General features: G+C 39.2%; 1 protein-coding gene across 1 annotated transcript in view; it reads right to left on the reverse strand.

Moving 5' to 3' along the window:
* The window catches only part of LOC149248820 (protein RRP6-like 3), a 301,074-nt gene that overhangs the window by 40,943 nt on the left and 242,313 nt on the right, over window positions 1–17,818 (reverse strand). Inside the window, exon 10 of the mRNA XM_089458557.1 lies at window positions 6,326–7,161. Within this exon, the coding sequence (XP_089314683.1) occupies window positions 6,326–7,161 (836 nt within the window). The remainder of the gene's footprint in view (window positions 1–6,325; window positions 7,162–17,818) is intronic.

Below are 17,818 nucleotides of genomic sequence, written 5' to 3' on the forward strand. Positions count from 1 at the left end.
GACTCTAGGCAGAATGACTCTTTCAAAAATGACTCTTTTACAATCTTTACAATGATGACTCTTTTACAAATGACTCTTTTACAATTTTACAATGATGACTCTTTTACAAATGACTCTTTTACAATGATGACTCTTTTATAAATTACTCTTTTACAACTTTACAATAATGACTCTTGGCCTTAACAATACTTCACAATATCTGAATGGTTGTCATGTCTTCAAGGATGTCCCACTGCAATGCTTCCTTTGATTTGATACTTTTGCTCTTGAATTCTTGCTTGATGTTGTACTTGAATCTTCTTCTACCTGCATGCAAAATTTGCCCGACGAAACCAATCCCAAAACAAAACAAAATACCCTTCAACTTACCTCTGCCTGCAAAACACATATAAGTGCATAATAATGAATAAATACAAAGTAAAAATTACAATGCGTACCTAAAGTGTGCTTGTCACTTTTGTTGTTGACTCGCTGTAGCAGTGGACAAAGAATCCCACTCTTGATATAGGCCTGGACTCTCTGCAAGACTATATCCAAAACTGACCTAAAGATATATAATAAAAACTGATGACAGACCCTAGACTTGTGATGGACTAAGTTCTAAGTACGACAATTGAGACCATTATATCAATCATGACAAGTAACATGAACTTACAACATCATATAGATTTAGCAAACTTGGTGTAGCATCAAAAATATGTAGCATAAAATGTGTAGTATGAAGAATTGGACATCCGAAAAATTAATTGTGACATATAGAGACATAGAGATATAACCGAGACACTGTATATACTTACGTTGTCCTGCAAAAACATATGTCAGAGATGATACTCAAAATTCAAATTTAAACACTAATCATACATACCTTGCTATAGGAGACTTACCCTTGATGTTGATGTGTGGTCCCTACTGCAATGATCCTTGAATGCATGCTTTTTCTTGCCTTGTAGGAGCTCGATATTGAATCTGTTGTATCTATGTAATTTCGAATCTCCAGGGTCTGAAATTTCGTCCTATCATAGCCCTCTGAGTCCTCTTTCCAACCCCATCAGCCTGATCAAGATTGGATTCTTCAAGAAAGAGTTATGCCCAATCTCCCACGATGACCTGATTATAGCCTTGTTCAATAGAGCGAACTTGTACGAAGAGCCATGTCTCACTGTTGCGACCTTCGGCCTTGAAAACAATACCCAACAAACTACAGTTCGTCCTCTTTCTGTCACTATTTACGAAATTGGAATCCAATGCTTAGAGAGAAAGTTATGACGATTTTCCCAACATCACTTGTTTGACATGGAATTCGGGAGCCTACAAAAACCCTAACTTCCTCAGATCATATCTCTGAAAATATATCGAACCAAGATCTGAAATTCGATCACGAGGTTCACCAAGATTTCGGCTCAAATGGGTTTTAATTTCAGCTTCTGAAGCTTCACAGGAAAAAAATTATAGCGAAAATGCCACGATGGCTTGTTTGAAGCCACAAAATCCCTACTAGAGGATATGAGGGTCATTATTTATATGAATGTCTTGATTTGAGAGGGTCCTCAACAAGTGAACGCTGGAGGAATTTTAGGAGCAAAAGCAAAAAAAATTATTAATTATTGACTATTCAAGGACCACAACCAATTATGAGTGCCATGCCACAACCCCATAGGGTTTTAGCCCACTAACTGAGGTTACTAACTTCAAACGCAAATAACTCACAAACCGTGAAGAATTGGGAGACGTACCATATATCAACAGAAACATCTCGACGAGTAGAATCCATCGAGAAGATATTTGACGCAAAATAATATGAGATGTCAAGTCAAAATGCCCTTGCAAGATCAGGGTAGCCCCTGGTGCTACTTGGGTTGACATCAATGACAACCACTGATCAACTGGAAATCAGGGCGATTCGCAGGATGAGTCGATGCCTGATGTTGAAGAACCGATGGATCCATCCTCCTCCTCATGAGCCCTCCTCCTCCAAAAGGAGACCCTCATGGCCGAGGGAAACTCTCGAGGATGCCGAGAGACATGTTGCACCGAGCGGGACATTTCGTGAAAGCAAGAAGCCTAATAGGTACCAAGGGTGAAGAAACAAGTATGGAAGGATGCTATGAATGAAGAGGACGAGTCAATTATGAAGAATGATGTCTGGGATGTGGTCCCTAGACCCCAAGACAAATCTGTTGTCACCTCTAAATGGCTCTACAAGATCAAGCATGGTGTTGATGGAAGTGCTGAGAAGTTTAAGGCCAGATTTGTTTCTCGAGGCTTCTCTCAAAAGGAAGGAGTAGATTATGATGAGATATTTGCACCCGTTGTTCGCTACACCACCATCCATTCGATTATAGCCCTTGCTGCCTCACATGGATGGAATCTAAACTAGATGGATGTCAAGACTGTCTTCTTGCATGGTTCACTTAAGAAGGAAGTCTATGTGGAACAACCTGAGGGGTTTGAAGTTCAAGATCATCAGATACATGTATGCAAGTTGAAGAAAGCCCTCTATGGGTTGAAGCAAGCACCCCGGGCTTGGTATGAGAGGATCGGTAGCTATCTGATGAAGTTGGGATTTATAAGAAGTGAAACTGATCAAAACCTTTACTTTAAGGTTGAGAATGATAGACCTCTCATCTTGGTACTCTATGTGGACGATCTCTTTCTGACAAGTGCATACCCACTTATTCATCAATGTAAGAGAGAGTTGGCTTTTGAATTTGATATAAGAACCTAGGACTGATGCATTACTTCCTAGGATTGGAGGTCTGGCAAAAGCCAAGGGAGATTTTCTTTTCTCGAGGAAAATATGTTATGAAGCTACTTGAAAGATTTGGGATGGCAAACAGCAAGTTTGTGACTACTCTGATAGAACTTAACTTCAAGAAGTTATGCGGAAGTGTTGTCAAGCCTGATTTGGGAAATCCTTCTGAGTATCGTCAACTCATAGGGACCCTAAAGTTCTTGGTAAACTCCCGTCCGAACATACGTTTTGCAATGAACACATTGAGTCAGTTTATGGTCGAGCCTCATCATATACATTGGATTGCTGCCAAGAATCTCTTGAGATATCTCCGGGGCACAATCACTTATGGACTGAGATACACTGTCGGGAATGTGAGGCTCCATCGTTACTTGGACGCAGACTAGGCTGGCAGTGTGGTGGATCGCAAAAGCACATCAAGATGTTTCTTCTCTCTAGGTTCTACTTCAATAACATGGATGAGCAGGAAGCAGAAATCAGTTGCTTTACGCACCATTGAGGTTGAATACATTGCTGCTAGTATGGCCTCCTATGAAGTTGTCTGGTTGAGGAAGCTCTTTAGTGAGTTGTTTGGACATGTGTTGGATCCGATCGTGATCTTTTGTGACAACAAGAGTGGGATTCGCCTTTCTGAGAATCCCATGTTTCATGATCGCTCCAAGCATATGTATATCAAGTACTACTTTATCCAGGATTCGTACAGCAAAAAGCGGTAAGGCTCCATTATATTGGGACCGATGAGCAGGTTGTCGATATTCTTACGAAGCCCCTCGGGAAGGTCAAATTCTTAACATTCCGTGAACGACTTGGAGTTGTGGAGAGACCCTCTTACGAGGGTCTTGTATGAGATGGACAGTGAGATCTGGGAGCTCCGGGGATCTTGGGGTACTTCTTGGAGCGATGAACGATCCCTAGTGGTGCATTGTGTACAAGGTGAATGGTTCACCTTCCCTTGTGATACCCCATGGTGGCATATGCATAGGCTGAGTGGTTCACCCTCCCCTATGGCATATGAGCAGGATGAATGGTTCACTTTCTCCTACCAACACATCCTACCCATGCAATCTGGGACTCATGGGAAGTACCTCCCATCTGGCCAATGAGTAGGGAAATGGGGATAAGGACCATAGTACTACTGATGGACGCATTGTGTACTATTGTACTCCCTATGTTAGGATGTTGATATTAATCTGGGATCAATGGAAACTGACTATGGGTCAGTTAAGAGTGGTATGACACACTCTCTGTTGTTGGAGACTGACTTCGGGTCAGTGGAGAATGGTATGATACATTCTCGATCATTTCTTCTTTCTTCATGGTTCAGCAGAGCAAAGCAGTGCAGTGACAGGGATGGTACAGATTGTCAAACAGTTTGCCAGGCGAAGTTCTCCCTAGTTGAGAGGGGGCGTTAAATTTGGCAACTAGGGCCAAACATCACTTTGGACAGCTCTTATGAGGCATCTGATATTTTTCTTGAATTCCTCTTTCCAAGAGGTGTAGGATTGATCTAAAGATAATCCCATTCTGACATGTACAAATGAAGTTATGAATTTATTTTGATTATGGACAAATTGTCAAAGTCGGCCAGCCATCAAATTAGCCTCCTCCAGCCTTCAACGTTGCATATAAATACAAGGTGCCTCCTCCTCATTTTGGCATCTCATCTCATTCATCTCTCTCTCTCATCTTAATTGGGTACGGATTTCTAGACCTCTCTCTCTCCACACGTGCGAAAGAAAGATTGTATTTTCTAGCTGTTGCGTTGACCAGATTTGACCGAAATTGCAGGGGGCCGAAATTTCAGGAAACCGAAATTTCAGGAGGCTGACTTTGACCAGTGTTGACCCTGTTTGACTTCGGTTTTGTGAGGGAGACTTCTGTTTGGGCAGGCCACTATTCTGGGCACAAAAACCAAGGCAGTTTGACCCCTGCGTTGACCAGCGTTGACTGCCCTAATTCAAGTTGCTGTGTTGACTTTTGTTGACCAGATTTGACTGGTTATTTTCGAACTGTTTTGGGCTCCATTATCATGCTGTTGGAGGCAAAGTTGACCAAGGTTGACCAAACTGTTTTGGAGGTCAATTTCAGCCTTGTTAACCAACGTTGACTTTCTGGTTAGAGCTTTCTGTCTCTGTTGTTTTGACTTATCAGTTTGGGCAAGTGAATATTGTAAATTGTACTCTCTCTCTCTCTCTGCTGAACTTTTGAAGAATTATAAGAAGAATTGATCAAGAGTTTCCCCAAATTGGGGTTTGTCCCTGGTTGGTGCCATATCGTGTGTCCTTTTGTGTTGGCTTGTCTTTTACTGTTATTGTTTATGTTCTATCTGCATTTTACTATCATGTTGATGTGATTGCTGTACTGGATATGATATTGGGCTAATAAAGAAAATTGAAGTAAAATTGCTCTAAGCATAGAACATACCATTGTTATCCTAAAATTAACTGACAGAGAGAGAGAGAAGGAGAGAGAGAGAGATGTGCATGTGCTCAAAAAATTATATATATTTAAAAATTACGAATACAAAAAATGAAATATAGACATAAAGATCCAATTTTTTTAGAAAAGAACATTTACAAAACACTTGGAATGCCTTCAAATCTCAATTTTAACCTTCACTTGCATAAAGAGAAACCATAAGAGCTCTTTCCATACAACTAAAACTAAGAAAATAGCAGTGAAAACTGATTTATATAGTCAAACAGGTAGGGCATGGCTACAGCACGCGTTTGGCACATGTCCTAAACACGTGTCATACACGTCTCACAAATGGGATACAGAGACATCACCCTTCGGGGGCATGTCCTGTTATTTAGGTTGGATCATTTCTGCGGTATTTTTGCTTGCCTGGATTAGGGTTTATAGCCGATTTCACTGTGAATCTACCATAACTTACGGAGCAAAAAAACCTTGTCTGGATATCATCTAAGTGGCTAACTGATTGGGAATGTATTCTTGTTGATTACAACATTCTTTATTTGCTTGTATACTGCATTTCTCAAACACTTTAAGATCTGTACAAAATAATATTTCAGAGAATTGTTTCATGATCCTTGACTTCAGACTGAAAAAAATGTTTAGTTGAATGATCTTCAACTAAACATTTTTTTCAGTCTCAAGTCATCAAAAATTGTTGGTCCAAAAAATAAATAAAAAATGCAAATTCGCTCAAGCACAAAAGACATCTTCACTCAAATGTATTTTCTGTTGACTTTTGGCTCATTAATAAATATGAGGTAGACAATTTTCCAATCTCCTACCCCCCAGGTTGAACAGTATTATAAAGGAAGAAAATTGGGTTCATAAAATTAAAAGTTCATTACTTTAACAGACTGAGTTGTTAAGAACCTCATATGGAGGAGGAATACTCACTTGAAAAAATATTTAATAAAATCACCAAATATTTTACCCTCAACATGTGATAATGTTGATAGAGCCACAGCTAAATGATAATCTGTTTCACAAACTAAAACTGCTGAAATGATGCTTTTCTATTCAGGAGGTCAAAAAAGAGGTGTGATGAGAAACACAAGCAACTAAATATAAGCTGAATAAAAAGAATTCAACGCTTACCTATGGTGGATATCCCACCCAGCTGGTAAAAAGCAAGGTTTAACAGCTTCAACAAAAACTACACGCCATTGTTGGCAAAACTCACGAATGCCATCTTCACCTTTCTCCTGCAACAATTTCTCCACTACTCTTTTTCCATGCGGCCCATGACCTAATAAGGATATCTTCTGTGCACGCTTGGATATTTCCAAACCACCTGTGATAGGTTCCGCAGAAGCTTCACTAATATAATCTGATCCAGCAGCTTGGTTAAGCTTCAGAGAATTTGGAAAGCTGTTATACTGCTCCTCTACAATAGCATCAATACCCATTTTATCAGAATCAGTAACCCCAACCTCATCTATTCTTTGGTCGTATAAATCCCCTCCAAGGAAAACAGTTCCATTTGAATGAGTATTTGACTCTCCATCTAAACAATCAATTGACTCTTCAACCTCATCAGTTACACCTGATAACAAAGAATCCTCAGGTTCTTCATCCATGGTGGCACTACCATTGGTGTAAGCTTCAATGGTTTTCGTCTCATCATTGTCTTGATTAAAACACAAATCTTCATACTCTACAAAATTTGGCAAATTCTCTTCCACAACAGCGGATGAAATTAATTCTGCATCCGTTCCTTTTGTGCTCAAAGTACTTCTCCATGGAGAACTCTCAACTTCGTTGCCTTTAGAACCACTACTGTCCATAGAACTAGAATTTATGCCGAGCTGCTTAAAAACCAAACCTTTCTTCTTGCTTAAACGCCTTTTCTCCCTTGGACCCATGCCAACAAGTAGGGCAGCCTCTAGGCCTTCCCGAGTAATATCCGCACCTTCATAATAATTTTTGATTACCTACAATGTCCATAAAGAGTTTGAAACATAATTCGATGAGTTCATATCATTAACATAGACAACCAAAGGTCAAACTATTACAAGCATTAATGTATTTGCTTCCATGCAATAAAAAACCATGATATTTATCCAAGGATATCTTTCCAAAACAATGCAACTATGCTCCGTAAAAGCTTGCCATTATAATTGAAAGTAACCTGTACAAAAAGGCTTCCAAAATGAAGTGCCAAACCTCAAAGTTTTTGAAGGTTGAAATTAAAACAGCAGTTCGAAAACCAAGGGATTTTCTTGTTGAACCCATACGAAATATTAAGGTCAATATATTTAACAAAATCAGATAAGTAATGCAACATGCTTAAGGAAAGCCTCAGGGAAAATGACTGAACCACTAGAACATGCAAGGTGCTGGAGATAAGGAAGCATAATCACACATGTTCATATTGCTGGAGATATATTTGCATATTTGGAGGCATAATCATCTTCATGGGCACTTTTCACATATCAAAATGCATGTTTTGCATATTTAGATGCATGAGATGGCATTGTGGTGGAAGACGACACATGGTTTTCCAAACCTGTTTACAGGGCTGAACACACAACTCTTCATGAGACATCCTTCATCTAAGGGAAGTCTTGATGTGTTTATGGCATACTTTATGGCGGTTTCCCTTCATTCTAGCCCATATGTGGCAGTCTTAGTCACAAAATTACTATTAAAGCAGCCTTGAAACAATATTTAGTGCAGCGACTTGCTCAAGAACACTCTAGAAGGCAGTTTTTATTATTATTTGGCCATTATAAACCACGGTATTCCATGAAGAATACTCTAGAAGGGCATAACAGTTGAGGAAAAGCAATTTTCTAGTGGTGCATCTCACATATGAGGATGACACTTGGACAGTTTGACAACTTCAAGAGAAAATGGAGGCTTAATTAGTCAAGCATCCCACTTCTAAGGGAATCTAGACACTTCTAATGATATTTTATTCCATCTATCATTGCAAGGAGCGCCTATAAAAAGAGGCCCTCCCTCCATTTACAACTAATGTTCTCATTGTAGAGAAGATCACTACATTGAGGCCGTAATCAATAATATCTTGTCCAAATTTGGAGCTTATTTGAGGAAATATTCAGGGCTGTCATCATCTATTGTAAGGCTGCTATTTTATCTTCTTCTCCTCTTCCTTGTGCAGGAAATATTGCTTTTCAGGGTTATTTTGCAGCACTAGAGGGATCTGAAAAGAGACCTTTTTGTCATTTTAAACACCCTAATTTCAAAACTGACTTATGCTATGTACCAAGGCTGTTCTCCTTAATATAATGATGTCTTTATGAGCTTAGTATGGTGGCTGGAATATGACTTTGCAGCATCAAACTCCACTCCAATACAGACAAATCAGTGAGAGGAACAATCCCCTTCACCACAAGGTATGTAAATTGACTCATTCATTCACACTAGGACTACTAATGACGTTGTAGACAACGGTTACAGAAACAATGACCAGCATTCTCCACAGACGGCAGCCCCTCAAATGCCTCTCGTATATATCATGCTCAGCTCACTCACTTGATCAGCATACTCATCCAACGATGATGGTTCAACACACATAAGGTACATAGGACATTCTTTCATGCAAAGTATTTATGTTGGATGTATTAGGCATTTAAGTAAGAGTCATGGGTTGAAGTCAGATAATGAATCGTGATGGCTAGAAATTATGTTTATTGCCTTATTCCACGTTGATGGCCATCAATTCCCAATAGTCAAGTGTAACGACCCAAAGGTTTTTCTTTCTATGTCCACAAGGAGCACAGAAAAAAAGAAAAAGGCCTACTGTTATGAATAAAATATTCACAAAAATTAATTAAATAATAATATTAATAATAAATTAAATAATTCAATTAATTAATGGCTCATTAATTATGAAAGGGCAAAGGTCAAAAGATGTGAACACTCACCTTCGTGGCCAGTCAATGCCCCAATAGTCAAGTGTAACGACCCAAAGGTTTTTCTTTCGATGTCCACAAGGAGCACAGAAAAAAAGAAAAAGGCCTAGTGTTATGAATAAAATATTCACAAAAAATAATTAAATAATAATATTAATAATAAATTAAATAATTCAATTAATTAATGGTCGATTAATTATGAAAGGGCAAAGGTCAAAAGATGTGACCACTCACCTTTGTGGCCAGTCAATGCCTATATAGGCACACCGCCACAAAGGATTGTAATCACCATTCAATGCTTTATCAATAATACAATTACTTACTCTACTACACGATCTACACATAATTACAATTGCAACTGGTGTTTTTTCTTCAATAGTGGTATCAAAGTTGTGCTGCATCCTTGTGTGTTATGTTTGTACAACACCATACTGTCTGTTATGTTTTCATCCATTGTTGTATCTATCCATTTTGTCTCTTTTGCAATGCCACAGCATTCCCTGTGTCTTGTCCATCATCCTTTCCATCCCCCTGCTATGTTTCCCAATCATCAATTCCAGCGACGTCCAGTTTTTCCCTATGCAACTATCCGTCGACACAGTGCATACACCTCCATTGTCGGTTGTTCGTGAGTGGTCCACTCTGTAAGTTGCTCACTTGACCGTTGTGTTTTTCCGACCAACAATGGTCATCTTCTTGACCTTTGGGTTGTGTTATCTCTGTGGACCAGTGTCCTTTTGTCAATTGTTTCGTCCGTTGAGCCACCAGTTCATCCACCATACGTCTCGTTTACCATCGTCTTATTGTTGTCGGCCTTCGAATTTTTTTTCACTGCTTTTTCATTGGCAACAGTGGTATATATATATATATATAGTTTAATTATCAATTTGTTATATAATTTACAATTATATAATTCAGTGTTGATAATATTGGTATCGGGAAAATATCGGCGAGGGTCCGGAAAATATCTTATCGGAAATATCGGCGAAAATATCGGCAAAATATTGGCAAATATCGGCAAGCATAAAAAATGCATAATATATTCATTTTTTTCAGATTTCTAAACATATAAAGCAATAACAACATGAACTAAACACATTGGCACATAAATATGAAGAAGGCATTGATATATATGATGTCAAATAGAAATGATACATCAAACTTCAAAGGCGATACCAAATCCTGCTGATCCCTGATAATTGTCCAATCAAGGACTCAAACAAAATAACATCACATATCCTGCTGACCCCAGGAGGTCATGCTGTCACTGGAGGTCTGGTTAGCTGGCTGCTGTATTGTGACAGTGTTATAAATTCCAGGTTGAGTGAGGGGTACAAGTGTAATGCACCCCCACTTTTCCCTCACTGCCCCCTGGCTATCAGCAGGTCATCTATGACAGCCCTGGGGATGTAGACCAAAGTTCAAACCAATTGAGAAGATACACACACACACAGCGACCTTTGTATGCTGCCCTTTTCTAAGCATCACACACACATGAAGATGGACACAAATAACTATTTCCACCTGAGTTGTAGAGCACCTCACTTCTCTGTGTGCACAAATATTTTCAATCAAACAGAATCACTATTTAAAAACTAATTTTTACCGTGATTTCATATAACAATGGTGGGCAGAAAGAAAGGGAAGAAAACATCATTATTAAGCAAAGAAATCAGAAAACGTATTGTCTTATGTTTAAATGAAATAAACAAATTAAAACATCAATATCTCAAAACACTCTTCTCAAACAAAATGATAAATTGATAATACCTATTCAATCCTAATAGGCTAGCCGCTACACCAATCACAAGCAAGCTAACAACCCATATGGAGAAAGCTTCTAGCTCATTACTTTATTATTATTTTGTTGGGTTATGGATAAAGGCTATAAAAGAAGGCCTCTCCTTCACTTCCAAGTTGTGATTTCATGGGAAAAAGGCTCTACAATAGGTGCTGGAAACTGAGAACATTCTTGGGCAAAAATCAGAGTTTGTTGTGGAGATATGCAGAGCTGCTATGCTGTATTGTAAGGCAACTATTTGACATTTGAATCTACAATTTTCTGCTCTAATTTTATTGCTGTTCTAGTGTTTATAACTTTATTCCAGCAAGAAAAGAAGCTTAAGCCTTAAAGTAATAACATAAAAATATAACCATTTGTCATTTACATGACAACAAAACATGAAACCACATTCAGCCAAAAGAAAAATAAGAACATGGGCACGATTAAGCATGACCTTTGCTAGAACTCTCAAAGCATTCCAGTCTGACTCTTCGTGGATTCAACACTGCTTTGAACTATATGCAACATGTTATAAAACACTGGTTTACAACTGTGGTTTACAGTGTACACTGGTTTACGCTGTTGACTGGTTTGAAGTTAATGCATTGAAGAACATATGGCATTGACCTTCTACCAAATGCATTTGAAGACCATATCGCATTGCATAAGAATGAATGCTGGTGGCTTTGCATAGGAATGAACGCATAGGAATGAACACATTGCATAGCAACATTGCATTATTGCTTGTATACCAATATAATGTGTTGCAGCGTTGCGTTGTATTATTGAACAGTGAAGACGTCGGGACTCGGACGATGTCGGATTCAATGTGAACGATTGAAGATTCATACCTTTTATGTTTTAAGCACCGGGTAAACCCTCCTTCGCAGCACCGACCGCCACCGGTTCCGTCTCACTCTCCAGCTCGCACGAAAACAAAGTGACGGGCATCGAAAACACAATAACCATTTTATAACCCGATTAAACCTAACCTGGCGATATTTACAGTCGTAGCGCGATATTTACGAAAATATCGCCGAAATTTCGGAATTCTCGCGAGAAATTAAAAACATGAAAATATCGCGCTATTTCGTGGCCGAAATTTCGTATCGCCGAAAATATCGCGATATTTGCGAATATCGCCGATATTTCGGCGATATTATCAACACTGATATAATTAATTAATATTTAATAACTATATAATACAATTAATATTAAATTATATAATTATATATATACACCTAGTTAATTAAACCTATTATTAAATTAGAAATAAATAAAGAAAAAGAGAGGGTCTGCCAAGAAAAAAGGCAAAATGGTGAATAATGAAGAACTACAAGCCGATATTAGCCATTGTAGAGACGACATCAATGGTGTGCGATATCGTCTTGGCAATTTAGAAAAAGCACAGACATAATTTAATGAGGGTCAAAGAAAGTTAACATTGATGATGGAAAGGATACTACGAAGAGACAACAAGTTTGAGGAAACCACCAAAAGACTTGACGACCATAACGAACAACTTAATCAATTAATGGAGAAGGTGGACATGCTAATAGTCCAAACTATTCAAGGACTAGAATCCAACCTACAAAGTAGGGTTGTGCATGAACCTGCTGATCCGCCTAAGATATGCTTTTCAGGTAGCCGGTATTACACTAAATTTCCAGAGAGATCCTATCAACGGATTAAAAAGGAGTTACCCAAATATGATGGTAAAGACCATCGGGGTGCTATTGTGTGGGTTAATAAAATGGAAGTCATTTTTGAATCAAACCCGCCAATAGGTGAACGAGAGAAAATCATGACCGCATCCAACAATTTGGAAGTCGAGGCATATGATTGGTTCCTATGGTGGCCAGACAAATGTGACGCTCGTTCCTTTCTCTAGAAGAACTTTATGGATGCGTTGCTAAAAAGATTCTTCGACGAAGAAAAAGATGATGTCTACGACAAATTTTTTCATCTCAAGCAAAAAGGGTTTGTAAGTGAATACACTAACAAAATGGAAGTCTTGGCTACAAGACAAAGAGGATTTACTAATGAACAACTACTTAAAATATGTAGATGTGGACTTAAATATTATATTCGTGCAGAATTGAAATTGTACAAACCACAAACTATCGAAGAAGCTAGACATGCAACCAAGCTTATTGAACAAAAACATAAGTTCAAAATGTCAACATTCAAGGACGACAAAGGCCAACAACAATACTCAGGTAAAAAGGAGACAAAAAAATGTAGGTATTGTGGGTACAAATGGACATCAGGACACAGATCCCTTAACAACAAATTGTATGCTTATGAAGTTGAGAATAGGATAAAATAAAAAAATAATTATCGCAAGTGCAAAGAAAACTGGACACCAGGACATAAATGCGAAGGCATGTCCTTACGCTACTATAAAATAGTAGATGGAAGGCAAGTTGAAGTACAAGAACCTGATGAAGAAATCATTATCACACACAATGAAGATTCAGATCCTAAGGAACCATCATTAGCTGCAATCTCATGTGTCCAACAAAATCAGGATGAAGAAAGCAATTCTTCAAAGGGTCAAAAACAACAAGTCACTGCAAAATACGTTCCACCACACCTTCGGAAGCAGAGAAACCAGTCTCCAAGAAGAAAGAACATTAAGCCTACTACTCTACCAACAAACATGACAAGGAGGTTACGCCCTAAAACCCTGAAGCTTAAAGGGCTCATAAGAGGCAAAAATGTCAATATACTTGTAGATTCTAGCAGTACTCACAATTGTATAAATATTGATCTTACTAAACAACTTGATCTTTGTATATGCCCAGTCAAGGACCTGACCATGATTGTCGCTACTAGGCAAAAATTCGAAGATATAGGAGAATGTCATAAGGTTTCAATACCAATGTTGCACGAAGCGGGAGCGAAGCGGAAGCGCGGAAGCGGAAGCGGGAGAGCGAAAGCGTCATTTTCCAAAAATCTAGGAAGCGAGGCGTCCGCGGAAGCGTCTGCTATATATATATATTTTTTTTATATTTTTTTGCATTTATACTCAAAACAAACATCCCAAATACCAAATTAATTGTAGAAGACATGAAAACATGCATATTTTTGCATAAATCAAGATAGATATGACATCCATGATTCCATTGTAGTTACTAGTATGTACAACAATCATCTATATTCTAGCTATTACAAACATACATCAAACTTTTAAGCATATTATAAAACATAAAACATTTAAGCATATTATAAAACATAAAACATAGAGCATATTATGATTTATCTAGCAAGTGAGCAACTGTCAACATTTGTCATGTCCAAAATTCAAATAATAATGTTTACAAAATATGTCACTTGGTCACCGCCAAGCCAAAAAGGTTCAAAATTCAAATTCACAAGTCTACAAGTCTAATGAGTAATCTATGACAAAAAGTAGTAGATTGTGAATATATCTACTAATCTCTCCTCCTTCCACCACGAATAGAACGTGGTGGCGGGCCTCCACGTGGTGGCAATGAAGAAGATGGTGCCTGTGGAAGTCGTGGCACTGAAACTGATGAAGAAGAACCCCCTGCTGTTGGTGTTGAACCATGGAACCTAGGAACCAAGGGACCAGATGGGGGTGGTGGCATATCAACACGGTCATCATCATCCTAGAATCGCTCAAAAAATTCATGCAAAAAAAAAGCACTAGTTAACAAAAAAATTAAAAACATGAATTAGAGAAACGCTTTATAAGGGAAAATTGGAAAATTCATACCACAATGGACATACCTGGAAAAGAGAATCCTCTAATTGCTCTAGTCGCAACACTCCATCCTCCAAATTGGGCTCCTCTGGATTCTTGTCCCAAATCAACAAGTCTTTATTAGACTTTGCATCTTCACAGTAATGGGACAACAATCGCAAGTTGTAATGAACATAAACCAAGCTCTCTGCCCGGTCTAAACTCAACCTGTTCCTTTTAACACTGTGGATGAAAGAATAAGAGCTCCAACACCTCTCTGCAGAAGAAGTGTTTACCACCTGTGATAGCACCCACAATGCCAAACTCTGTAGAAGTGGAGTACCCCCTCCATGCATGTTCCACCACTCAAGAGCAGAAAAAGTCTCTCGATCTCTAATTGCATGCATGCTCCCAAATGGACCAGTGTTGAGCATATAGTTGCTCACCTGTCTCCGTACCAATGCAGCCTCCTCCTCATCAGGGATTAATTTACTCAATGCAGCCATATATTTTTGGTGAACCTCTTGATCTTGGTGTGGTTTTCTCCTGCTTCCCCCCCCAGGTGCTGGTGTTGAAAGCCATGATGGATGATAGTATTTAGGTGTCAAAACATATGCTAATGCATGCAATGGAATATTTAGCATTTCCCATCGGTTTTGCACCTCTACACGAATATAATTGTACAAGGTGGTATCTCTAGGCTCAACAATGTCTTTAATCTGCCCCAACATGCTATCCATTTGCTCATACACCTCCCCAATTACTGGTCGATCTGAATCTGCAAACTTGATCATGTAATAAATTGGTTTGGTGAATTGCAAAATATATTTAACCTGTGACCAAAAGTAACTGTCAAGAACAATGTCCTTGACTGCATTAGCACCATCTGTGTCAGTGTTAATTTCATCCCATGTTTCAGCACACACCAGATTAGTTAAAGCTTGTCTCACCTTCACTAGCCGCCTAAAGGTGAGGTAATAACTAGCAAATCTTGTCTTTGCAATTTTAAGCAATTGCAACTTGGAGTAAGTGCCATAGAAGTAGTTTACCCTTGTATGCCCTGTGATGAATTTAATGAGCTGCTTCCCTTTCCTGTAAACCTCAGCAATCCACCCACAATCTTTGTGTTTCACAATATCATGCATCAAAAGGTTCAATGTGTGAACCAGGCACCTAGACCAAAAGATGTTTGGATGAGTACGCTCAATAATTTTTCCTGCTGCCTTACAATTTGCTGCATTATCTGTGATCACTTGAACCACATTATTCGGACCAACATCTTTGATTGATTTCAGTAGGAGATCTGCAATGTTTTGTGCAGTTGCACTGATGGAGGAGGAGTCATGACATGCAATAAATACTGCACCACTAGAAGAAACACCAAGAACATTTATCAAATGTTGGTTTCTAATATTTGTCCACCCATCTGATACAATGGATACCCCAGAATCCACCCACTCATTTGTAAAACGTGTCAAAGCTCTTTGAACCTTAGCTTTTTCTCTTTCTAATAACACTGTTCTAGCTTTCTCATAGTTGGGGGCCTTGTATCCTTTTGGGGCTTCATTGATGCCCTTTACCATGTCATGCCAATAGGGAGAGCGAAGCACATTGAATGGTACACCGCAAGCACAAAGAAAACGGACTATCTTTCCATCCACATCATCCCTCCCAGCAACATTAAGGAAATCCCCTATTGTTCTTCTACCTCCAGAGGTTGCAGAAGTACCATGAGGAGATGAGCAACTACCAAATTTAGAGGTTGCACTTGATTCAGAATGAGTTTTTGGTTTCTTGTTTTTTTGTTGTGCAGCCATCTCTATTTGGATGTATTTTCTTCTTTCTTCAGTGGAAATGTTTGGGCAAATTTGTACCCCCACAGAACCCTTTTTTTCATCACTGTCCAACACCCCACAAAGATGCCTCCTCAGACGGGTATATGAACCACAATATGGTTTTCCTCCATGACAACCATGAGGGGACACAAATTTGTAAGATCCACCACCCTTTCCCCCATCAAGTTTGGTCACATAGTTCCACAAGGGTGTTGATGTACCTTTCCCATCTTGTGCTTCAGTGTCCCCTTCAAGTTCATCCCCTTCCTCTTCAAACCCTTCCTCCTCATCATACATTGGGTCACTACTATTAGGACCATCACCAATGTCCTCTTCTGTTTCTTCCCTTCTATTCTTCACCCTTGCCATCATTAAAACCAAGAGTGGAATGATACATAGAAGCCAAAAGAACACCATCTTGGAATATGGATATAGGTGGTGGACAACCTGTAAATAAAGGAGCAAGTAGAAACAATGGGAAAGAGTAGGAGAGGGAGGAGAAAAATACAAATTTTTTTTCAAAAAAACAAGGGAGTTTGGGGTTTGAACTTACCTCTTTAGCTCTTGTAGATGAAGTCCTCCAAGCTCTTGCTCCAAGCTCCTCCTCCTTCTCCTAGCTCCTCCTTCTTCACTCCTCCAAGCTCTCCTCTCTTCTCCTCTCCTTTCCTCTCTTCTCTTCTCCTCTCCTCTCTTCTCTTCTCCAACTCTCATAAACTCAAAGTGAGAAAATGAGGAATGAATGGGGGCTTTATTCTATTCATTCCTCACCCTAAACTCACCCTAAACTCACCCTAACCCACCCCCTCATTGCTAAGTTAAGTTAACTTTAAAAAAAAATTAAAAAAAATGAGGTATTTTCCCTTGCCCGCGCGGTTTTTTCGGAAGCGCTCCGAAGCGCTGCGTGAAGCGCACGCTTCCGGGCCCGAAGCGTGGCGCTTCGGAGGCCCGAAGCGCCATCCGAAGCGCGCTTCGGGGCCCATGCTTCTTAAAAACCAGGAAGCGTTTTAAAAAAACGGAATCGCGCTTCGGATTTTTTGGAATCGCGCTTCCTGGTGCGCTTCCGGAACGCTTCCGTACGGAGCGCGATTCCGGCCTAGGATCCAGGGGGGGGGGGCTTCCTGCAACGTTGTTCAATACAGATACAAGAACTAGAGCTGCAAACAGATTTGTTTGCCCTGCCACTCAAGGACATGGATATAGTGCTAGGTGCAGAATGGTTAATACAATTAGGAAGGTATACTACAAACCTTAAAGAACAGCTCATGGAGTTTAATTGGCAAGTACGATATTATAAATTATATGGTGTTAAAGCTTCCAACTTCAAGGAAGGTGCAAATACACGAGGACTTCACCAACTCACAAGGCACAAACAAAGTCAAAATA

This window comes from Pinus tabuliformis, chromosome 7 (genome assembly GCF_031772625.1).
Source record: "Pinus tabuliformis cultivar Carrire ecotype Pingquan chromosome 7, CPIR1, whole genome shotgun sequence".
Taxonomy (NCBI): domain Eukaryota; kingdom Viridiplantae; phylum Streptophyta; class Pinopsida; order Pinales; family Pinaceae; genus Pinus; species Pinus tabuliformis.